At 38.0% G+C, this 25,345-nt stretch overlaps 2 protein-coding genes across 7 annotated transcripts in view; one reads left to right on the forward strand and one right to left on the reverse strand.

Moving 5' to 3' along the window:
- Positions 1-16,359, reverse strand: part of NEK1 (NIMA related kinase 1) — a 43,683-nt gene extending 27,324 nt beyond the window's left edge. For all 3 annotated transcript variants that reach the window (XM_058838978.1, XM_058838979.1, XM_058838980.1), the window contains exons 1-13: positions 16,297-16,359; positions 15,833-15,897; positions 13,225-13,373; positions 13,048-13,144; positions 10,978-11,075; positions 9,385-9,468; positions 8,927-8,994; positions 8,724-8,810; positions 7,601-7,655; positions 6,013-6,213; positions 3,506-3,566; positions 2,326-2,483; positions 21-80 (exon numbers count right to left, since the gene is read on the reverse strand). In XM_058838978.1, coding sequence (XP_058694961.1) covers positions 21-80; positions 2,326-2,483; positions 3,506-3,566; positions 6,013-6,213; positions 7,601-7,655; positions 8,724-8,810; positions 8,927-8,994; positions 9,385-9,468; positions 10,978-11,075; positions 13,048-13,144; positions 13,225-13,341 — 1,086 coding nt within the window. In that variant the 5' untranslated portion in view covers positions 13,342-13,373; positions 15,833-15,897; positions 16,297-16,359. The remainder of the gene's footprint in view (positions 1-20; positions 81-2,325; positions 2,484-3,505; positions 3,567-6,012; positions 6,214-7,600; positions 7,656-8,723; positions 8,811-8,926; positions 8,995-9,384; positions 9,469-10,977; positions 11,076-13,047; positions 13,145-13,224; positions 13,374-15,832; positions 15,898-16,296) is intronic.
- Positions 16,360-16,535: 176 nt separating this feature from the next.
- CLCN3 (chloride voltage-gated channel 3) overlaps positions 16,536-25,345 on the forward strand; it is a 60,730-nt gene continuing 51,920 nt past the window's right edge. For 2 of the 4 annotated variants that reach the window (XM_058838986.1, XM_058838985.1), the window contains exon 1: positions 16,537-16,688. The gene's annotated coding sequence lies outside the window, so the exon portion shown is untranslated. Of the gene's footprint in view, positions 16,689-16,852; positions 17,087-25,345 lie in introns of those variants that run through there. The other 2 variants (XM_058838981.1, XM_058838982.1) reach the window with 2 other exon arrangements.

Genomic DNA, 25,345 nt, shown 5'->3' on the forward strand with positions numbered 1-25,345 from the left:
ATCTGAAGACTCTTGTCTACCTGCTCTCTCTGGCGTTTTTCTTTTTCAGGCAACTCTAACCTTTTCTTTTTTGAAGGTTCCTGAAAAATAAGCATATAATTTGATACTTATTACTGAGCTATTACTCTGTCAAGTCAGGTTATTGATCCAATTGCTGGTGTATGTCCACAAGGATTAAAAAAAAGAAATCACTGCTATATAATGTTTGGGAAAGAAGATGAGGAGGAAAGGTTTGAAGGTTGTATTTTATCATTCTTGCTGTGGACTTGGCTTTTGCTCAGTTTGAAAACAGATGATTTCATGATAACTCAAATGTTTTCCTCATTTTTTCTAATAGAATAATTTTAATCAGTGGGGTTGGAAATGCCTGCATAAAAGGTGAAACTTCAAATTAGACAGCATGATGCCAGAATGAGAGAAAAATTCTATCAGAAAACATATTCTTAAAGTTACAACTGAGTGTGCACTAAATGGGATTTAAAATACTTGATTATTCAGAAGCTTTGAAGTGAAAAGCACTGCTATCATCTAGCGGTACTTATTCATCATGTTCTAAAAGTTCTTCAAAAGCTGAAGGCAGTAATTTTTAAATATGTTTTGTCTTAATTTTTTCTTCGCTGGTAGTATCATTCTTCACTACAATCTTTTCTTTATAATAACTCTTCAATGGGCCTAGATATTAAGATTCTCTCTTTCGGAGAAAAGATTTGGTAGGTTATCCTAGGGCTCTTTTGCTTGGTACTTCACTTGGTTCCAACTCTAACTAAGGTTCTTGTTACCTCTGACAACACAGTCACCACTGAATACCTGCTAAAGAAGCAGCTACAGTTAACAAAATGTGCTGTTTAATCTTCTCAAAAAAGCCATTATTACTTTTAAAGCTTTTTTTTCTGGCCATACTAGAACACACAGAGCTTCACAGTATTTTCTTTTGACAACATGCAATCCTGCCAAATGGGTACCTTAAAATCAAGTATTGTCTAAGTTGGAAACCTTCAGAGACTTGTAATAATATAATGTTTAGGCAAAATTACTAAATAAAGGAGAAGATTCTTACATGCTCCTCTGAAAAGCCAGATAAGTGCTGCAAGCTCAGACTCAGAGAAGAAAATTTGTATTAAGTTGTAGCCCTTGTTTCTATTGCACATCTTATCACTAGGTACAATTAACAGTAAGACTGTCTTAAAAAAGCAGTATTAGTAACTCCCTCCACATGGGAAGAGGGTATTTCCTCAGTCTGCCACATTAAGTCTTGGGGCAAGTTGGACGGTGAAACCTGTGACAAAGACCCATAGATGGCTCTGCAAGCAAGCCTTAAAACACATAAACCTCGTGATTTCACAAGGACACACAAGAAGTCTGCACCTCTCCCTTCTTGCTTTTTCAAACTGTGTTTCATGAGCCAAGGCTTGTGTGATCAATAAGCTTTTCTCTAAACTTCTGATAACTGTTGAACTTCATGGATAATTTGTATCTCAAGGACAATTTTCTATACACCTACAACTTTGATAGATGGATAGAGCACTCAGTATTGTGTTCTCTGAAGTGCGTTGAAAAAAAAAAAACAAAAACCCAGAACAAACCAAAAGAAACCCCACAACAACAACCACGTTACTTATTCAGAACAAAATCTGAGCTAGTTCTCTTGCTGAAGCAGCAGCAGCCCCTTGGTTGCTAGTTGTTTGTCATGTGCATATAGCTCAAAAGTAGCTGTTGCAAAAACAACTCCTGACCTTGCAGTAATTAATGGAATAAAGACAGAGAGAATAAAAGTTTTATGTAATAAGGAATACAGAGAAGACAACAGGAAGAAAGATCAGAAGTACTCTATGATGGTATACAGAAAACTTTCTCATTAGCTCATAAAATTAGATCTGGGAAACTCCTCTTTCAATTACACAGTTCCTCTGGCTGACAACACTTTGTTGGCTAGAAAAAGTTTGCATATTTTGAAAATTCAAAATTATTTTGGAACAAAGAGAAAAGATGCAAAGGTTCTTATCCAGTGTCAATGATCTTGGTACACATGACAGGCTTCCAGTATTTCTAAGAGTGGTTAACACCAACAAAGCAAATAAAAACACACAAATGTAATCAGCCGTGGAATTAAAACCCAAGCCTAAAGTAGAAGTTTACAAAAATTATATGAAAACCAACTAAACAAACAATCAATAATGAAGCAAGCCAAGCATTTAAACTACTAGTTCTACTTTCTCTGCAGGTACATGAGGCATGTCTACATATCAAGACATTTTGGAAAGGAAGGCATAGTACTTAAATAATGTATGAACAAAACAGCTCAATTTAACTAACTTAGCTTCTTACCTGTTTAATTTTAGTCAATGGCTTTTTCTCATTAGGCTTTTTAGGTACACCAGAAGACTTCCTAATAGTTAAAGGCACTCCATATTTTGCAGCAGGTTTGGTAATTTTCTGAGCTGGTGCAACTGAAGTCAGTGTTTGTTCTTGAACTGGTCTTTTAGCTGAAAAGGAAAAAAAAAAATAAAATTAGAAAAAACCTGGTTTTGAGCTACCCAGGCTGGCCAGTTGTAGTGGTTGGCTTTTAAATCTTAAACCTTCGAGCTAGATAACTGACACTTAATTCAGCTGCCTTGCTTTACTGCACAGTGGTGATGCACACAGCGAAGAGGTCTCCTAATGGAATGGAGAGACAGGCCTGTCTCCACTAACACTGGACTGAAACCTGCAATGCTAATGGCAGCAGAGGGTGAGTTCTGGAAGAGCTTCAATGGCCTTCAGGGATACTGTTTTCCCCGCAGAGTTCCTGAATACACCAATACTGTGGGTTTGATTCTGGGTTAGCAGGGCTCTCTTACCACAGAATAGGAGGACAGCAACAGTACCAAAAAATACCAAAGCCCTTGCCAAAGCAACAAATAATTACAGGGAAATAGAATAATTGGAAAGGATAACTAGGGAAAAAAAAAAGGCAAACTAATGCAGTAAAATGAAGTAAGACAATCTCAACAGAACTAATCTACTTTGTTACCATTAGCAGAAATTTTACTGAATTAGACTGAAAGCAGGGCTTTATCTTGGAATCTCTTGTGAAACATCCTGCATTTTTTACTTAAGAAATCGTACTTCTCATTAGCCATTTGTCATTACTAAGGGATAGAAATAAGCCATATGATCATAGCATATGAATTAGTTCCATTATTTGAAGTCTACATTGTTTCCTTAAATTTTGGAACTGTAGCACACTGCAAAAGGAAAAAGTATACTTAATATATTACAGGCCCATAGTTTGTATTTGCATTATTTGTACCCAACATATGTCCAGCTCCTCAGGGGAGGGGAGCAAATTGCTTCATCTCTTTTTTTTTCCTAAAAATTCTACAGTCAGGTATGAGAACACATAAAAAAAACCCAAACCCAAAAACAAACAAACAAACAAACAAACAAAAAAAAACAGTAAAAGAACAGAGCTACATACATGATATTGACAGAGCTGAAAGCAAAAGCAGTGTAGACACTAACTTACCTGGTGAAGCATGTGGTCCAAACTTGTGGAGAATTTTGTGACTGAATTCTTCTGCAATAAGCTAAACAAGTTGAAGAGTTAGTCAATAGTACCTGTGACCAAAGCTAGGAAGAACTCATTTTCAGACAAGTGTGCCATTATCAGTTAGCATCTAAGAGCACTTACTGTAAATTACATTTAAATGAATACTCAACTTGATGTATTGAATCTAGTATTACTAACACAGATATGAAGCTGGAGTAATTTTAAGCATTTTTGGCATAATTACTTAGGTAATTTTAAAAAGCAATTTAGTCTGACCTCTGGATGGCACATGTTATCTCATTTATGAACTAGCTAAGAATCTAGAATAAATTTAATGTGAGCACCAACACAATTTTTATGCATAATTCATTTTAGGTTTCTGAGTAGCTGCCAAAGTTCACCTTAATTTTTCATACAGCTTGTGTCAAAAAAATAGTTCTTTAAAAATGTTTGCAGTTTTAAAGTGTTGCTACTCTTTTTAAGATGGGAAGATGACCACATATGTGGAATTTGGAAACACATATATGGTGTGCTGGCAGGCATATCAAATTAGCATAATAAAAACACAGAAAGCACTTTTACCAGGGTGAAAAATTTGAGACTAGACAAAGAATATTCAAGTATTAATAAGCCATTGTCTTAACTAGTGTAGGTAATTCTGAAACAAACACCTCAAAACCTATATAGAGGAAATGAAAAATATTTAAGGAAAAGCAGTAAGGATATATGAAAAGTGTCAGTTTAGGAATAGTCTTTACAGGATCTTGTACCACCCAGATTCCTATGATTTGTACCAGTCAGTACATTGTACCAGTCAGTTACAATGCTGACCTAACTAAAAAAAAAAACAAAACAAGAACCAAAGTGCAGAACTTAGGACTCTGCACATGATGGCAGAACAAATTTTTAATCTATAGAGTCTGGCATCAAAGATTCTGTAAGCCAGAAGTCACACAGTTTCCTAGAGTTTCCTACTAATGGTATTTCGGTGATCTTGAAACTTTTATTTGAGTGGTAAGCTGTAGCAACTGAAATATGATGTTTCTGTAGTAACATCTTTAGTGACAGGAAAGAAACCTGACTCTTCGATATTTTTCAAAGAGCCCCTTCCCCTTTCTAAAAATTGATGCTAATTTAGATCTGCTCTATAATGCAATTTAGTAACCATCAAGCTTAAGAAAGTATTTACATAAAACTGTAAGACTGATTTCCTGACATTCAAGAATAGGATTTCAGCAACAGTTGCAACATCCTGAAGATATCAACTACCTGAAGATACCAAATTTTTAAACTTCAAATAAGGAAAACTGAGGACAACAGCACTAGCCATGGATGATACTGAAAGAAAATAAGCATTACACCTGTGTCACAGAATTACCACCTCCTGGTGAATATGAATGTACCAGATGGACAGATATAGTAAAAGGTGCTTTCTGTAGGTTTTTTTTTTTGTTGTTGTTTTAAATATTAGATAACACCTCTAAAGTCAAAAACAGCTGTGGTACAATTGGAAAAATTGTGCCTAAGTATTCATACTCAATCTAGGACAAATTAGTATCACCATCTGGTGATAGAGACAGCCTATTACTGATTATACTTTGACTGACTCCAAATAAAAATTTCATATCCATTCTAGCTACTGGAAATAAAATCAGATCAAACTATTACTGTTGCAAATGTTAGAATAAACTTATCTGTAAAGATTTCTGAATTTTACCTTTCTTCAGGACTTCAGGATGAAGTAAGTTGAAAGTCTATTTCAACACAATAGAAATTCCAATTGTATATGGACTTTTCATGACATTTCTTTAGTTGTGAGTTAGAATCCATTAGAATTATTTATACTGCACTTCCTCTGTGTCCTTTCTCTTCTATATTTATTTACCTTATATCAATTCTATTATTCACTTATTAATCAATCTCTTTTGACTAGATTCATATTAGAAGGACATTATTAGATACCAAATGATATGAATAGATTTCAAACAGAATAGGAAGCAACCTTTGGGAGTATATACACATGATACATTTAAACCTCATGAAATTTAAAGATGATTTTACTTAGCATTATTTTCCAGAAGAGGCTCTCAGGCCGTTCCAAATTACAAACAAAAAATGTATTGAAGAAATTCTATACAGCAACAATGCTGAAATAATTAGCAGCAGCATTTTATGAGAAGATGCATATCTAAACAAATCATCTCAGTCATGATTCCTCATAATATAGAAAAACACACAAAACAATGCACTTCAGAAAATGTCACTTTAGATTTACTTATGGAAACTACCAAACACTTAATAGTTTGAGGCTTTTCTTTACAGTTCATGGTACAACTATTTTTTTCCTCAACTAACCCCATCTATAAGAGCTCTAGGGAATACCATTACTCCAGTTTTCCATGTAATATATTAACATTAGAATAAAGAAAAATTAAAATCCTATGATGTTTTTAGCAAAGCTAGAATTAAAACTAACACCATACCTCTGGTGTGAGAAATTTTTCAACCCGTTTGGCTATAAAGTTTTTCTCCAATATGGAGTTTACTGATGGTCTATTCCTAGGATTCCTTTTAAACAGCTGTGACAGCAGATTACGTAGGTCATAGGAGTAATGCATAGAAACAGGAGGAAAAGGTCCAGAGATTATCTTCAGGACCAAGTTCTTCATGTTACCGGCTTCGAACTGTATCACACAAGGAAGAAAACAGTTATTCTTATCACCTGTCCACATGCAAGGCTGCACATAAAGATGATGAGGAAACCAAACTAACAGTATAGTTTCTTTTGCCTCAACATACACATTTTTAAGGTCAACACCAGCAGTTCAAAATAATCTGTTGCCAAGTATTCAAATTAAAATTCCAATTAAAAATACATCACAATACAGGTATTTCATAATATGGAGACATAAATGTTGCTAACAAGTAATTATTTCCCTCCAGATCTAGACTGACAATGATATATAACTAAGGAAAAAAATAATTATCTGCTTGACTTCCTCTTCCACAGGCTTTGAACTACAGCAGGCCACCTGCTTTTTTTAGCAATCCTCCATTTCAGACTACAGAATGTAAAGTATTCACACTCATTCAGGGTGAAATCCAAGGGAATGCTTAGATTTCAGTTTAAGCTCAGGTAACAGAGGGCACTATTTCAACTCCTTTGTACAATAAAAAGAAAACAATACACATCACCCAGCTTACAGAAAACAAATTGTTGACATCAACTCTCAGAAATTAAACATTGTTAGCAGTATTGCCACATAAAAGACCAAACAAGAAGAAATTACAAAAGGCTGAAATGAAATTAAGTCCTTATCTCTTGAAAAATCTCTTTCCATTTTCATGATGTTATAATCTTTTTCTTTTAATAAAAATAGCTACTAAGAAGCTCCAAACAAAACAAAATCCACAAAAAAATTTAAAACAGGAGAGAAAAAAAACCCAAATTTTTCTTCCCTTCCTAACTGAAAAATGGATGATGAAGACATACTCTTCAAACTACACACACACATATATAGAAAAAGAAAAAAATTGGAAAATGGCAACTCCTCCACCTTGGGAGTTTTTTTCTAATCACTACTTCTGTTCTACACAGAAATACATGAATCCATCTGCAAAAAAGCAAAATCCAAATTCTGACTTTCAATGAAGCTTTCAATAAATTTAAGCTTTTTTGGGAATAAAACCCAACCCAAACCAACTAGCCAAAAACCAAAAACCCCCAAACAACAACAAAAACAAAAACCCCAAACCAACCAACCAACCAACAAAAAAAAAACCACAAATGCCCCCCCACTATTCCTAGTCTCCTTTATTACAAGACCAAACAATTTTTTCAGCTAATACAATCCATTAAAAACCAAAGTGCCAAGATGTCTGAGAGACTGGCACAAAACAAAACACCAATGAGAAATATTGGCTGGCACAGGAGAGAGACATGAAAAGGCTGAAGATTATTTTCAAACAGCTACCATGAAAGCCTTTCATCAACTAAAATATATCTGCATAACATCAGAAATAAATTGTTTGAAATCACTATTCTTCTAGAGACACAAAGTTTCTACTCACCGCATGTTTAAGTGTACACATTTCATAGAGAACACAACCAAGGGCCCAGATATCACTAAATCAAAGAGAACACATTACTTTAAAAATTTGTTTCTAGGTTAACATTGCCAAGTTATTTATATCTGTGAAGTCTGTCTCTGAAGAAGAAAAGGGTGGATTTTTGAGTGTGTACAAGCTCCCCTCTATGGACTGCTTTGACCCTACAAAACCCCAAGGAAACAAAAACCCCAAGACCAATTCATCAACCAAAACAAGGCCACCCTGAAAACCAGACAATGCTACTTTGGCTTCCAGTTTAGAACCATATCAGCCACAGAAATTAGACTAAATATGGAAAAAGGCTTCTTTTTTAAATATATACATTTGCTTTAGAACGTTGAATTAAACAAATAAAATAATAAAAAGCCCCCAAACCTCATCACCTAATTCAGCAAATACAATTGTCGAAGTCAATTTGTTCTGTTTAGCAGTGACTAAACTTGCCCTGACTTGTTACAGGATTTGGTTAGAACACCATTGGATAATAAACCCCATGTAGAAGGAATTACAGGGAAGAAATTGCAACCTTTTTTATCTCTTTAGAAATACAATGAAATGAGTATAAGGCACTCAAAGCAACGAATGCAACAGCGTGGTGCTTACTAACAACTTACATGCTATAAGCTACAGTAACTTACTAACAGTTGTTTAATTACATGGGGACACTGTTACCAAGTACAGGCTGCTGCTGTTACCACGTACAGGGCAGCAAAGATCTACGCAAAGTATCTGTAGGACTTCCTTATCTGGAGATAGCTGAGCCACCCATCTATGCACATCATGCGCTCAGAGAATCAAATTGCTGTGTTTCATCCTTAACAGAGTTTCACATCGGCTGTGCACAAATGAAGGCAGAACAAGCACTGTGCAGATAGGCAAAATTAGAGCCACAATTAAGAACACAACTAGAACTTGGAGCATTAAGCTAAGTCATGTCTCCATGTCATTGCTTTCTACTGCAGACCTACTAAGGTGCCACCTCTACAGTGAAGCTCAGTACCTACTTGGGTAACAGACAAACTAACAGGTGTTCACTCATTTTCTTCTTTTTACCATAAATGTTTAATAAAATCCTTATTAGTACCTTTTATTGTTGTAAGGCTTGTTCTGACATATTTCAGGCGACAAATAGTATGGTGTTCCTATGCAAGTGCGCGCCAACTCTGCAGTACTAAGACAAAAATAAATATGGATGTTAAATGGTTAATTCACATGAAGTGAATTGTTTTCTGTGATCAAAGCAATTTAAATTAAGTCAGAGGAAAAACAGTATCAAAAAGGAGTTACCTGTTCAAAACTCTGGCGATTCCAAAATCTCCCAGCTGTATTGTTCCATCTTTGGTTAAAAATATATTCTTGATATAGAAACGTTAAGAAGTCTGTTAATTAAAATATTCGTACAATTGCATACTTTTTGTTCTCTACATGTTTTGAGAAAAAGAATCCCCCTGAAGTCATTGTTATTGACCACTACAGAACACCAGACTCATACAAGTCCTACTTCATTAATTTAAGAAAACACTACTTCACATTGTCAAACACAACCCTTTCTGTCCCCACACAAAAATACATGAGTAACACTTGTAGTTTCATCAAATAGCCTCATCTGTTTGTAAAAATATATATAATTCCTGCAGACTGAAGAAGTGTTTCCAGTATTAGAAATGTTTCCATAAATGAACTAGGAAGCTATGAATGCAATCACTTTGAAAGACAATTCAGTTGAAAAATAGCCACCTACATACCTGAGACTTTATGTCGCGATGCAAGATTTTTCTATCATGTATGTGTTTTAGTGCTAAACAGATTTGTACAAACCAATCCAGGATCTATTCGTGAAAGAAAATGCAACATCAACTTCGTCATTTATCTGAAAACTTCCCCACTTCATTTATACCATACAGTAATTAAAAACTTAATAGTACTACCTCTGCAATGTAAACCTTCTAATAAAAGATGCTTATTATCCAAATTTGATATTAAGCTTGAGACTACTATTTTCATTATGTATTATAAACCTAGCAGAGGTATGCAATATGGATTTAATTGGCTAAAATGCCAAAGATGTGGAACTTCCGAATTAAAAGACTACTTTTGCTATAGCCAATGCAAGTCCTCTTGCACTCAGTTAATTGACCAAGAGTCCTAAGAAGCCTGATGCTCACAGAAACACCTGTTTTATATGTAGTACTTTTGTGTATCTTACCTTAAAAATAAAAAATAATACATAGTAGATTTTGATGAGAAAAGCAATAAACATGTAACTAGAAGATTATGAATAAGCAAACAATGCCCTTTTTTTGGGTCAATTTGCAAAAATCACAATTTAAGAAGTGACTAATGAAAAGAACTCTGCCATGTGAATAAGAGTTTTACATTCATTACTTAGAAGTAGATACATGAAAAAAATACAGTATAATGCAAGGCACAATTTTCACTTTTCCACTTGAAGTCCTTCTTGTAAAAGTGAGGTCAAATGAGAAAAATTAAAAGTTTTACAAATTATGTCTCAAATGTTTCATATACTACAAAGGCTTTCCAATCCCAGGTAGATTAAGATCCTACTAGACACAGACAGAAAAGCATAGAAACAATTTATATACAAAGAAACATGTCAGTCCCAACAAAAACCCCACCCTGAATCCTACATAATTTATTTTTACTTAATTAAATCAAATCTGCACTTAAAATCCTCTCATTTATTCCAAACCATGTCACTTCTCTTTCACTAAAAATTACTTTATAACCAGTCCTGTGGAAAAAGAAAATGTATTGGAAGTATATCAGCAGAATATTAAATGTTTATTACTGGCAAAATGAACTTTTGAATGATCCCAATTCCATATTTCATATAATAATATATATGGTAATATTTCATATTATACTTACAAAGTATATTATTTTATACTTATGACACATGAAAATCAGTATTACAACACAAAAATCCTATGCCATTACATCTTTAAAAATATTATTTCAGAGGTTTAAGGATATTCATGTTGCCTTTCAGTATTTTTCATGTCTCAGATTTGGTTTAATTCACAAGAGATCAAACTTTTAAAAGCATCTTACACATACAGACAAAATCTCAAGTAACATGCCCAGGACTTCCAACTATATTTTCTTTCTGTGTTTTCTTTGTGCAGTTGGTTTTTTTGTTTGTGTTTTAGTTTGGTTTTGCTTTTTAATGATACTACATTGACCAATAGCAACAAGAATGCCTATATAAGAATCTCACTTTAGTTTAAGCAGCCACATTTATAACCTGAACCAAAATAATTTAAAATTCATGAAGAAGTATCCTGTAACAAAACACTATAGCAGCAGTTTGCTGTTACCTGATCTTCAGAGAATGGGATTCCTTTCTGGGCATTTATCTTTTTAAACAGGTCTCCTCCTTCACAGTAATCCATCACTATGTACAGACAGCCATTTTCTGTAAAGTAAAAGACAAAGAATTTCAAAAAGATAAAAACAAGACCCTTCTTTACTTAACTTTCTAAATATTTTCACTACAGTCACAGAAAAAGCAACAAAAATTTTACTTTTTCACATGCAGCTTCAGACGTAATTTATTAGTCCATTTTTTCAAACTTCAAGCAAAAATATTTATTATTTTGAGTTTCACAACCTAATTTTCCCATTTTGGTAACTTTGGACTATTTTGATGGGGAGAGAAAAGAATTACAGCTACTGTATCAATGCCCCAACATGGCGTTCAAAACCACTATGAAATTAAAGGTGTCATTTTATGAATGCAATATAAAACAAATCTTCAAATTTCTTTCAAACATCCTATAGATCCCCCTACCCTAAAAACAGGATCTTAAGTTGCCTCTATTTGCCTTGTTCTTTCTTGGAATTTTACCTGGACTTGCCAGAACATGACAGCCACCAGCTTTCATACTAGACATGCAGTTTATCTCAGTCTGAAGAACAGTAAGAGAACTTCCAGCAGACAATGAGAGATGGAAACAATTATTTTCTCATTTTTGAATGAAATCTCAGGAGACTTCAAAAAATCCCATGCAAGTTTCCAGTAGGAGGTATGAACAAACATAATACATTTCATTCAAAGTTATGGTTTTCCCAGTTACTGATGAAAAAACAGATTAGGCAGAAGCAAATTGCAAGTTGCCAAAAGCGTAAGAACTACACTACTCACATACTAGGCATGATTTTGAGAAGAGATGAATAACTGCAGAAAATCAGTCACATGCTGCTCAAAAGAAAAAGAACTCCTATTTTATGAAAAAGTTAGTCACAGCACTTAAAAAACTTTGAATTAAAACAAATTGAATCATCTAAGTCACTTAAATTTCACTCCCACAGAATGCTTCTGAAATCTGCCTTTCAAAACCTCAAACTCTTAAAGCTGTTTCTCTGTTTGATTATTTTATTATTATCTTTATTAGTATTATTTTAGGAGTCAGGATTTCTAGCATATTTTTTGCTGAAGTAATTTTCTTATATAAACTTTACATTCAATGTATTCAAAGTCAATGTGTTCTAGCAATAAAGATGCAACACAAAGTCTTGTGAATTATGGATTACAGGATCTACCTTATAAGAAAAAATCAGTCTTTAAGGAACTGGCCTCTACCACAATGAAGAAAGCAGTATGTATTTATAAACCAGAAGTGTGGCTATGTAATATGATTATGTCGCAAAAATCTAATTTAATGAAAAGAAAAAGTGAAAGCCCCAGGCAAAAGACATAAGAAAGTCAGCAGAAAGGAAGGAAAGAAGAAGAGACCAGAATCTCTAAACAGCACTTCAAATAATATTTAGGGGCTTTTAATAATATTTTAGATTTCATAATAGGTTTTTGGAATCTTTTTTCTGTTCTGCCAATTTCCCAAGACATTCACTGTGAAGACAGGGTAGAATTATATTTCTCCTTCCTTCAGTGCCTGAGGAAGTTAACAGTCCCATCTATTTTTCCAGCTCTGAAAACAATGATATGGTTGCAGTTACTGGAGACTGCACTCTAAGATAACAGAATTGGACATAAAACTGCTCTTGCTAGGTTATCAATATCCAAATTTGGACTGTAATTTAACCTACACAAATTTAACCTACACAAACATTCCAGTTGCTGGGGTATATTGAAGGAGACTTATGCTCTGGAGAAACAAGAGACTATCTTTCATTTAAGCATCAACCAAAAGCAATGCATGTAAGGTACAGTCATGAATATTTGTTTATTTGTTGCCTTTTTCCTGAATTACAATTATTTTTAAACATGGATGGGAATTCTGAATAAAAAATATGGAAAATAATAGAAGTAATAAAAGTATGAAAAATACTAATAAAGAGAGAAAAATCCCTGACTTTTAGACTAAGTGCAGTAAGTAGTGCACAGTCACTCATGTTACTTCAGGTTCTACTGTTTTAGTTCATCTTACCTTCAAATGACTCCCTATACAGGACAATATTTGGGTGTTTCATGTTAGCCAAAACAGCAACTTCTCTCCTTGATTCTTCTCTCTCTTTATTTGACATCTTTGGAAGGAAAACAATGATTTGTGAGAGCAGAAATACAAAAAGAATGGATCATGAATTTATTAATAACAATCACTCACCTTAGAGATGTTTATTTCTTTAATAACATAGTGTTGTCCATTTTCTTTAGCTTTGACAAGTATTGCTTTCCCAAAAGATCCTTCTCCAATCTTCCGTACTTTGATATATTTATCCATAGCTCTTGTCTTAAGGCATCCTTACTTGAGTACTGGGAAAAAACCCCAAAACAACACAAAAAAAACGTGAGCATATTTAATTAGGTGTACTTAGTGATCAAGCCTAATCAAGGCATGGTATTTTTTTTTTACTCAAAATGTTGATCCATTTGTCTCTTCAGTTGCTTTTCCGTAAATCATCTACTCTTAGTCTCAATTCTACTTTGGTACCATTAGCTCATTTTGGACCAACAAGGGCTGCATAACTAAAACCTGTTTCATGTTTCATTTTGACTAAAAAGGATCTGTTTTGTCTTTAAATAAATCAGTGCAATCAGTGCCAAGGCTTCCAATTCAGCTGGCATACAAACATCATAGAGCTATAGCACCTGGTTAAAAATCTTGCATTCAACTTTACTTGGAGGAATGGAAGCAAGGGGACTTCCTATGCATTGTTGCTTAAGAAGTATTAAATCCAGCTTTTTTATCACTAAAATGAAGTCAAAAATGGACTGAATTCAACAGATCCCCATCATGTTTCAAATCATTATTCAATACAGAAAGGTGTGGCCTGAAGTCTGACTGAAAGACTCTTCATGTTGCATATAAAACAAGTCATTACAAAATAGCACAAGTCACTATTTTTCATGTACTATCTGACCATTTACACTACCTTTTCAGATTAAAAAGAACACTCAGGTGAATTTTGATGGTGTTTAACATTCTACATTAAAAAATACTTTGGTGAAAACTAGGGAGCTGTAAGCAGAAACTATGGCAATAAACAGAGGTGTTAGAACAGCACAGGGAACAGGCAAAACAAGTGACAAATGCCAGAGCAAATTCACAGTAGACTAAAAGATTACACTTTTTAAAGCAAAAAGAGCTCCCATACCCTGAGGAAGTTTCCATAAGCTGAAAAAGACAAAGGTGTCCTAAGATTTCTTCACTTAAGCCTCACTTGCAAGAACTAATAGCATTTCTGCTTTGCTGTATCCAGCTTCCTTCTAACAGGAGAACCTAGTAGCTTAGATCTAAACTTCACGCACATCTCACAATCAGGGTGTCTCCTCAATTATATATATATGTATATATATAATTTTTTTTCTTTTTACAGAATTACCATGTACTAGACAGGGATGCTGCTGAACAGCACCTATACTGTGAAAGCAGACTAAAGCAGAATAAGCTTGATTAGCATAACAAGGCAAAAACAAGAGGGCTCTAAAGTAATGTGTTCATCAAAAGAGGAGATGCGAAGCCTGCTAAGACTAAGCATAACTACCAGGAAAGGAAAATTACAAGTTTACAAAATTACAGATTAAAATTACAGGCCTGCAGTGTCTTGGTAAGGTTGGGGCTTTTTTTCTTACAGTACATAAAGACAGTTTAATGCAAAGTTGCACTTCTAAACATAAGAAGGACTTGGTATTAACTCCAAAATTCTCTTTCAGTAAAAGCACAGCAGGTGGGACACAATTTGAACTTCGCATGACTCTACTGAAATTCTCTTTCTACCCTACTTTACGAAACAATCAGTGTTGTTAAATCAGCCGCATTAGGCGTAGTGGCTTAGGGCTGCTTCTGCATGCTGCTCCGTGCAAATGCAAATGGACAGTAACCAGCTTTTGGGCGAGAAGTTACAGTTCAGTCAAAGCGGGTATATAATCTTCTATGAGCTAGACAGCTTATTTTTATATGTGGCAAGGGAAAAATAGGCGTCCAGAGAAAGGACATCAGCGCTGACAGGGCGTTGTCTTTTCATGCTCAGGGCAGTCAGTTCATCCACTACAGACACGCAGGAAAGCGCCTCAAGTCACCCCCCCGAGGCAGGGATACCGCCCGGAGCGTACGGCCAGGCCAGGGCCGCGCGTACGGGGAGGGGCAGGGCAGGACACGGCAGGACAGGGGCCGAACTGGGCCGCGCTCCGCAAGCGGGCCCCGCCAGGCCGCCGCCCCCGCACAGCCAGCGCAAGCCCAGCACCGGGGCGAGAGGCGTGGCCGGGAGCCCCCGCCGCAGGGTGGCTGGGAGAGACCACCCGCAACCTGCCCGGCTCCCAGGAGGGCAGCCCCGCCTGCCCCGCCTCAGCTTACCCCGCTCCCGCCCCGTCCCCACCCCGCCATACCTGCCCGCCGCGGCCACGGCCGCCCAACCTGGCCTCGCGCCTGCCAAGGCCCCGCCCCTTCTACCCCTATTGGCGGCCCCGCTCCGAAGCTTGGCTCCCATTGGACGAGCCTGCACCGGGGCGTGGCCGTGGTCCTGCCCGCCCTGTCCGCCTTAGCGGCACTTCACCCTGGTAACGCGCGGCCCGGGTCACGTGACGGGCGGGGCGCGCGCGGGTGTCAGCGTTTTTGGAGAACCCCCCCACACAGCTTCAAGTGTTTCACGAGCGACGAGCACCGCACAGCACCGCACAGCCCGGCACCGGCGGTACGTGCCTGCCCCAGGACAGCCCCGGGACGCGGTTCCTAGGGGAAAACGTGCCCCGGCGGGGCTGAGCGTAGCGCTTACCGAGGATGGTCGGGCTGCACCTGTGGCTCCTCCGTTCCCGACTCCAAAGCGCGCCTTAATGGCACCTATGGGCAAAAAACCTCATGATTCACAACGCGCTTTCTCAGTCCGAGTGCACAGGGCACGGTGCCCTCTGGACTTGCTAGCCTCGTACATAAACGGAGCAGAGGGCATTTCCCTTAAATATTTTGAAATATAGAAAAAAAAAATAAAATCCACCCCTCGACTTGACACGTTTTGGCGGAACTTTCATTCGCTGTGTGTTAAGTGAACCCCACACTGCCTCAGCAGCTCGGCTGGCAGTACCCAGGAGTTCCATGCTCAGCCCGACACCTGCGTTTTGTCTGCAGGTAAAACCCTTAAGCTTTCGGGGCCTCCGCGGCGCCTGGAATTTAGAGGCGGCGCAGTTGAGCCCGAAGCCGAACGATGCCGCAATGTACTCAGCATCTCCCTGCCTCCTTTACCTCGGAAACCGCCTCCACCCCGTTCTGAAGCGCGGGACTGTCCTACCTCCCCCTGGGCCCTCAACCCGCCCTCGCAGCGAGGGAGCCCGGCACGGGCCCCTCCCGAGCCTCCGGGAAGCCGCGCCCCTCCGCGGGAGGGCGGGAGCGGGGGATGGCCTCGCGCCGGGCGGACCGCGGGAAGCAGAATCAGCAGTGACGGTGATGCTGACCCCGGCGGCCCGACAGGCGCCGATTCTGCGCGGTGGGAATCCCCGCCCTCCCCGGGCCGAGGGGGCGGTGCCGGGCGGCGGAGCGGCCACGGGTTTGGGGGCTGCGCCCGTGTCCCGCCGGCGCTCGGAGGGAGGATGAGCCAGCGCCTCCCCGGGGATCAGCGGGCGGCACCGCCCGCGCAGGTACGGGCAGGGCGGAGCGGGGCGGGGCAGGCTCGGGTTCCCCCGTGGCCCAGGGATCGGCACGGGAGGGAGCGGGGCCGAGGCGGCGGGAGGAGGGCAGCCGAGCAGGCAGCCCCCGCCGGTGAGATGGCTCCGGCCGGCCGGGGCGGGAAGGGACGGCCGTGGCGGCTGCTCGCGGACCCCTCACCTCGTCCGTGCGCCTCCCCTGAAAGGCCGGGATGATGGGGGGAATGCCCCGCGTGTTTATGCAGCGTAAACACGGGATGTTTGCACCCTGTCACCCCATCGCAGTGTTCTTCCGGGCAGCGCCTGTGCGCATACGGAAAGCGGGGGGCTCTGCGGCTGGGAATGTCCAGGGTCTCCTCCCCACGTAACCAGCGCTCGAAGGATTATTCTGCGTGAGTTGCTCGCTTTATGTTGGCTCACGGGTTTGGCTAGTAGGGCCGCTCTTAGACAAGGGAGAGAGGTAATGGACTCTTATTGGAGCCTCATAATTAAATGGGTGTGCAGGTCAGCGAGGTTAAAACTGAATATTGACTGCATTCTTTCGTATTATCTTCTCTGCTTGTCCAAAATTCTTCCCCTCCTTAGCCAAAACCATGGCTGTAAAACAGGTGTGTATCAATTCTCACTTAAAATGTCACTCTGAATGTGACTGTGGAAAATCGTGTGCTGATAATGAACTCTGTTCAGTGCAGTGTAGTAAATTTGCTGTGTCACACTTTAAAGTACTAAACTAGGTAAAATAGGGCCTTACAACCAAATTTAAAATGTTTCCAGGGCTAGCCTATGTTAGGATAGATACTTATATATTTTTGGCAACATACTGATAGATGGTAGTCATTTGGGTGTGAGGACTTGCACCTTTTTTTTGGAGGTTGTGGGACCTCTGAAGTTTCTGGTGTAGAGTCTGTGGAAGAAATTGTAAGGTGTACTGGTGTTTTTTGCTTTCAGATGGTTTTTGGTAGACCTGTGAAGGGGTTTATTTTCAGTATCCCTTAGCAACAGAGCTACTTCTTTACAGATACAGCTATTTGAACGAAGGATGTGTTGGTATGACAGATTTGAAAGCAGATAGTCATCAAAACTGTTTCTCTATTTAAGGAAATGTCAATATGCTGTAATGTAAAATTTAAAAAAAATATTTGTGCATTACAGGAAACATACCTTTGTGAAGCATAATAAAAAGAGAGCTTACAGCTGCCACTATTGGTTTTGCTAAGATAAGTCTTTCACTTGGCTGACTACTGTAAATTTGATGTCTTGTCTCTGGCTGGCAAAGAGATGTAAACTTGCTGCAAAGTTGTCAGAGTAGGAAGGAGTTCTGCTCTGGGAAAACTACAGGTAGCTTGAAACTCACATATTGAAGCACAGTGACTCTGCATCTCTCTGCAACACATGTGGAAACAGAATTTACATGGTGTTCAGAAAAATGGAGCTTGTTTCTTGTTTGCTTTTGTTTAGTATTGGTATATAGTGTGTTGGTCCTAAAAATTCTTTGCTTGATAATGGTAGATGTCATACACAATGTCTATTGTAATGTTTCTAGGAGCACATTTTACTTGTTGCATTCCAAGGTTTTCTTTGTCCAAATTTTTACAGTGCCCTCTTTGAGTGGTCTACTATTCCACTGTTCTCTCTGTGGTGCAAACTTGAAAAAGTTAAAGTAATCCTGGGTAAAATTCCGCCCCCCCGCCTTTTTTCACCTCTTCTCCACTTGTAATAAGAACAGCCCTATCCAAAGTCTTGACCAGGAAAGATACTTGAAGCTGTTGGCCTTTGCTCTTTGTGACTGCATTGCTCTGAACCACTTTATTTTATGAATTTGTCAGCATTTTTCTCATGACCGTGATTATACTTCCTCTTGTGCTCTCTTGCACACCAAATCTTTGTAGCAAATTGATGTTTAAGTAACCTGCAGGTGAAAACACGCTGTGCTGATTATTCTACAAGCAGATGGGTCTGGCTGTGTCATATGTTCTCCTGTACACTGAATATAAAATTTGACTCCTCCCCCCCCCCGCCCTTTGCTCTGGGGGCTCTGTGTGTGTGTGTGTGTGTGTGTGTGTGTGTGTGTGTGTGTGTGTGCGTGTGTGTGTGTGTGTGTGGCTTACCTTGAACATCAGAGTTGCATTCCTTGAATGTAAACACTAGAGCCAGCAAAACTGTTCCAAGTTTATAACCATTGCCAAAAGGCATTCTAGGAACACTGAAATAGTTTTTTTCCTGCTCTTATTTAGCTGACTTCATATGCATGTGAATAGGTGTAACTGAGCAGATCAAGTTTTCAGGGTAAAGTCTTACAATAATTTGGCAATAGGGATATTTTTAACTTGGTGATAAATTAAAAAAGTAGAAGCTCTATTGCTGAAGAGATTTGTGCCAGAAGTGATAGTGCCAGTTTGAGTTAATTTCCTAATTCAGACTATTTTGCATGTTCCTAAATTTCTTGCTTTGGCACCTGGACAGCAGCAGTAACCCAATAAACTCCAAAGGTTGCCAGCAGTGGCAGTGATCATGTACATGGAACTGCTTTTGTACTCTCCCTGCTTATCTTCCCGAAATAAAGATTTCAGCTTAATGCTTGTTAGCAAGTTCCCAGTTCTGTCCTCCTTGTTGCAGTTGTTCCCTTGTGTCATAACCTGAAAGTGCAGGTTCTATGTTTTCTGACTTGCCAAAGCTGTTCAGGTGTCAGGTCAGCATTTTACCGGTGCTTGTGAATGAGGAGGCTCTGCAATACAGTACTTGTGCTTGTTTATGTGCCATGCTTTGCAAACTGAAAATGCTCAGAGTAGTAGAAAGTTGACAATTATAAATTTTTAGAGTTGTTTAACTTGAAACTTGTTTTTGAATTTTGGAAGCCTTTATAAAATCATTTTGGAGAACAAAGTCTAGACAAAAAAATGCTCATTTAAATTGATTATGATAAGAGGGTTTAGATAATTTTTTTTTTTCTGCTGGGAAAATGTGAGGAAATGTGTTTTGCTTTAAAAACATAGAAAATCAAAAATGCAAATTGTTGCTATAGTAATTATACTTAATGAACTGATATTTTTTATTACTGGGGAAGGGAGTTGATGAAGTAATTCATAGGCTTCATGTGTAATAGAAAAAATTCTAGACAAAACTGTTATAATGGTTACAAATGTGTTTACATCTGGAGTACCCTTATTAGTTTGGATTATCTAGTAAGTAGTCTTGAGTGTATATTCCTGGAAATGAATGTAAAGAACAGAATCTGTAACTTCATAGTGGGTTATAGTAACCAGCAGTTGTTTTTAATAGCTTGCAGAGAGTCTAGTCAGGTATTTTTCCCTTGAACTTTTTAGGCATTTAGCTGTTTTGTTTGTTAAGCATTTTCCTTAGGCTTTCTACAGGAGTAGACTGTGCTTACTTTCAGATGCTACGGAGGAGTAGTAAATGAAAAAGAGAATTAAGTTTGGTCCTGAAGCACAGACCCTTTGATAAAAATAACCTTTGCTATTATTTTTTCTCCTTATTTTTGACATATTTTGATAAGTTTCTCTAAAAAGTTCAGAGGAGATGAAACTCAAATGTGTATTTTGCATGTTCATACTGCAATAATGAAGAAATGTTTCCTAATTGAAATAGTAAAAGTGGCATTTCTCTTTAGTACTTTGTTTAAATTCAAGATAGAGCTACTGGGGTGATTTCATATTTTGACATCCTGCCAGTGTAAATTCAAGTACTTGCTTTCCTGAAAGATAAGTTTGTGTTTGAGTTCCTTCCACTTTTATCTTCAAAATTAGTGTTCTCTGCCAGATTTCTTGGTTTTAATGTGTTATCTCAAGTTTTTGATCTACTGCAGCTTTTTCCCCTGAGTTTTCCGCTTTTAATTTCTCGTGTATATGTTGGGAAAAAAATTCAGTTCTCCACATGCTTCCAAACACATTAATTTTCTGACTTTGAAAAGTGAATTTACAAATTTCCAGAGCATGTCTAGGAAAGAAAACTGAAGATTCCTTTAATTTGACTTTTTGCTTCTTGTCTTTCAGACAACCTTAAATTATTTTCAGTCTTATGAACTTAGCAGTTTTCTTCTGTTTTGTGCTGAGATGTGAATTTTCTTTTAACTTAGACAGTGAAACTTTTAAGATACCTGAGGATACCTAGCAATCTGTGCACTGTTTCTGTCACAGTGTTTATTACCACAGTTAGAAAAATCTCAGACAAATTTTAAAGAATTTTTTTTCCTTTGGCTAGTTAGAGGACGGATTATTTTTAATAAATTTGATCTATGAATTCAGTGAACTGACCTCATCTCTATGATTATATAACATATCTAAGATAACTCACCTTCTTTGCAGTCTGTTAGGTAGAAGCCTTTTAGTAAACTGTAGATGATTTTATTTTCTTTTCTTTTTTTTTTTTTGGTAATATTAAAAAATCTCACACATGAACCCAGTTTCTTTTTTTCCTCATAAAATATGAACCATGAGTCTTGTTTTCAACTTGATACCACTATTGAACAGTAAATTTCCCTCTGGACTCTCCTGCCAGAAACTTGTTTACCTTTTGTAGACCCTGACAAAATACAAAAAATTTTGGAAGATGTCAATGTTTCAGCAAGGTTTTACAGCTGGAGACAAGAATATTCAAGTGAGGGGAATTTGCTGTGCATCATGAACTGCTAACACACTTGATTTAGTAAATACTTGGCTTTTGGTGCTGTTTGTGCATCTAGGGCTTCACTGCCTTTTGATTTTTTTAAAATCTCATTTAGTTAGAGTATCATTTTTTATTAAAAAGCAGGAACGGGCTATTAACAATCTTATTTTTTTAACATCAGACGTTCTCGGGTCACTCTGAACAGTTTTATATATTTATTTCATCCTTAGAAAATTACTAGAATGGCTACTAGTAATGGTTGGAAGTGGCATTTTTAAAAATTAAGGTGGCTTCTGTGTAGTCTAGCAAAGGACATTAGCCACGAGTCAGATCCAGGTGTTGGTCACAGATCGGTCCTTAATACTGTTGTCTGAGAGGATCCAGAGCAAGAAACAGAGCAAGCCTATTCTCAGCGCTCCAGGCCTTGAAGTTTAAATAGCTGTATGTACTGCATCTGTCAGTTTATCACTCTGCTGCTGTGATGTACCTCCCTTATGGGCAAGGAAGCATTCAAGATCCATACATGCTCATAGTCAAAAGGAACAACAAAAGTCAGAGGGTCTGCAAACAATCAGTAAACTTTTGTTAGTGCATTACATGTTTGGCATGAAAGTTGCTATGTTAGTCTATATAGGTGCATGGCAGTGGGTTTTGCACAAAGGGATAGGGTGAAAGGGAAGAGAGAGAAAAAGAGATCACTAGTCCTGGTTCCAGCGTCATTCCAGCTGATGAGATGTCCTGGGGGTGCCCCTGGGTTTGCTGGGGATGCTTTTTAATATACAGGTTTCCTCACCAGGAAGGCAGGTTTCTTGTTTTCTATGCAAATTACCCATTGCCTGCAGTCCGTTCTTTCAGACTGTTCTGAAAATGGGCTGGAGAGCTCCAGGGGTCTTGGATAGTCTTGATCCATCTCTGTGGTCCATGCCCACACCTTGGCCTCATTCCTGTGCTTGTGCTGTACAGTGTTGTGCTTCTGTCTGGGAACTAGAACAAGGATGTTTGTCTCAGAGATGCTGCCCTACCTTTGCATGGCCCCTTCTCCAGCCGCATCTTCTTCTTCCTCTTGTTAGTACTAATAATTTTCTCTTACTACGAACAGTCTTTGGTTGGCTCCACAGCCATCCAGCTATCACTATCTGAGACATACACATTAGTCCCTGGTCTTCTGGGATTCTCCAGTTACACATACCGAGACGAGTGCCCAGCTTTTCTTTGTTTCCAGTGACCAAAGGCTTGTCACTCCTAAGACAGTACACTGGATATGTTCATCTTTGGCTGGTATTTTCTTCACTTCATTGAAGCTGGAAAATTGTTAGTAGGGAGAATAAAGACCAGGAACCACCAGGGGTCCCCACAAGATTTCACAAGTACTGATCCTGTGCTGTGTTTTGGAGAGCTCTTTAGGATTTTTTCCCTTGATCTCAGAGGCTTTAATGTGTCTCTAAAAAAATTTTAATTCAGACCATAAAAATCTATGGTAGCTGCTGTTATTGAGAAGACTCTTGGAGTTAGACTGAGAATAGTGGTGCTTTTTCACATTCCAATTTGACAATCCTGAATTACATTGAACTAGAACGAAATTGTCTGAAAGATTCTCAACTCAGGTGTAACCCTGAATTTAGGAATCTGTTCACATAGTTAGGGACTGCTCAGTGCATTTCACTGAAGACTTGAAGAAAAGCAGTATGATTAATGAGATTTATGGTCATTCTGGTGATGTGTAAAAGCTCTGCTCTGTTGTTGATGATGACTTCAACACAAGTCCACATTAAAAAGGAGCAAAAGCCTTAAAAAACTTAAAGCGACACTGTTGCAGTGTCTTATCATCAAACAGAAAATTAGCATCCTAACCAAAAACTCAACAAACAGAAGTTTGTTTTTTTTTCCATTGTCTACAATGGAAACTGCAGTCATAGTTCCTGCCCTTCAAAATAGTAGTGTGGATTTTACCTTTCAGTTGTCTTAATGAGTTGCAATGTTATTTCTTATTTGAGTATGATCACAGAAGGAGCACCAGAATTTTTTTTATTTTTGCCAAGGGAGCTCTTCATCTTTTCTTTCCTGGACTGAATATTTCCATCTGTAGGTACTGGCCCATTAGTTTAGAAACTAGTACTGTAACTTGCATGTATTTTCATGCTAAGGAATTATGTTGTTAGCTTTTTTTTTTGTTAGTTTTTTTGTGGTTTTGTTTGTTTGTTTGTTTGTTTGTTGGGTTTGTTTTTTTTTTTTTTTGTTTTGTTTCCTTCTTTTTAAACTATTGACTGAAAACCCCTCCAAGACTTTAGCACTCATGGAGCTGCTTGTTACTGTACCTGTGTGGGAGACTACTCCTCAACTCTGATAGCAGAGTTTTTTCTAATGTATCAATAAATGGTGGTAGTTTAGTAAGTTTAAATTGGAGTTTTCAGATAATCCAGGCAGTTTGGTTGAATGCTGTTGAAGTATTCACATCAATAAGGTGAATGTGAAATGCTATTAAAAAGTATTCATATTAGTGACTAGGTGTGAAAGAAGCAATGCCTTCCATCAGGTAGGCTGATATCTTTGTGCCAGTGGGTATAATTCTTCAGCTGTCACAGCTATGGGTAGCCATAATCTTTCTGTTTATGACATTGTAGGGAGTGGAGATGCAATGGTTTTAAATATTTTACAAAAACTAAAGTCAATGCCCCTAATGTTTGGCATCATATGACCAGAAGCATGAGTTCAGTATTCATCCGGTAATTGGTCTCTCTGGTTTTAGTTGCTTTTCGGTTGGCTTCCTTTTTTTGTTTGTTTTTTTAAAGCTGAGGAGATAAAAAGTACTGTCAAAATGAGTATTTATTAAAGGTTCTGCTTCTGTGAAGATAAGGTCTGTAGTGATGATATTCTATACTGGTATTTTTCATAAAAATGAAGGAACTTTTCGAGCTGTTGTTATATTAAGTGTTTTTAACTAAGATTGTTATGATTCAGTAGAACATAAATATAGATATTGAGAGGTTTTGTTGCAGTTTTAAAGCTAAGACTGTGCTTTACAAGTATTGTCTTTTCCTTTGTTTCTTTTTCTACGTGATTCTGTTCATATTAGTATGTCTTTTTCTTCCATGAGTGTCAGTTTTATTTTGGAAGCAGCTGTGAGTGAAACTAGTCTAAGCTTTACCTATGGATATTTTTGGAAACTGACTTTTTATCTTCTATTTCAAGACAACCTAGGAACCTACTACATAAACCCAAATAGGCTTTTTTGATTTTTAAACTCAAATAGCTTCAGTTAACTGACAGTGCTTCTCATAACATTTTTCTCCAAAGATGACCTAAAATTTGACCAAGGTCCTTTCCTGAGGATCACGGAAATGTTTGGGTTTAAAGGGACCTTAAGCATCATCTAGTTGCAGCCCTCCTGCCATGGGCAGGGACGCCTTCTACTAGAAGGTTGCTCAAAACCCTGTCCAACCTGGCCTTAAACACTTCCTGGAATGGGGCATCTACAGTTCCTCTGAGCGGGCTGTCCCAATGCATCACTGCTCTCACAGTAAAGGAAAAAAGCTCTTGATGGGTCTTTTTGAGTGCTACAGAGAATGTGCCTATGTATTTCTGTAAAGGTTAGCATAAGCATTCCCTAAATTTTAAGTTTGAATTATTGAGTATCCTTAAGAATTTTTGTAGTTGAAGCTTAACTTGAAGTATTAAGATTTTTTTTTTTTTGGTGCCTTTTTGCAAAGAAATAATCTGCTAGTGGTCAAAAAAATACAGTGAGAAATTTCTCACGGTTCATTCATCCATTTTCCAAATCTGGAACTTGGAAGATGAGTGATGTTCTCATCCTGCTTAAATATTTTCATGTTGCAGACAGAATAAATAAATTAAAGCTAGATATGCTGAGTCTGTGGTAAAAATGTCAATGCAATTTTCATGCAGGTGAGACTAAGAAAGAGTGGCCATAACATGGCCTTTGTTTTAGAACTATTGTAAAATTCTTGTAATTTGAGTTTAAAATTTCTTTCTGAAGGGCAGATCTATTTAAAAACTGAAAGTGATGCAAG

The sequence above is a fragment of the Poecile atricapillus genome, chromosome 4 (genome assembly GCF_030490865.1).
Source record: "Poecile atricapillus isolate bPoeAtr1 chromosome 4, bPoeAtr1.hap1, whole genome shotgun sequence".
Classification (NCBI taxonomy): domain Eukaryota; kingdom Metazoa; phylum Chordata; class Aves; order Passeriformes; family Paridae; genus Poecile; species Poecile atricapillus.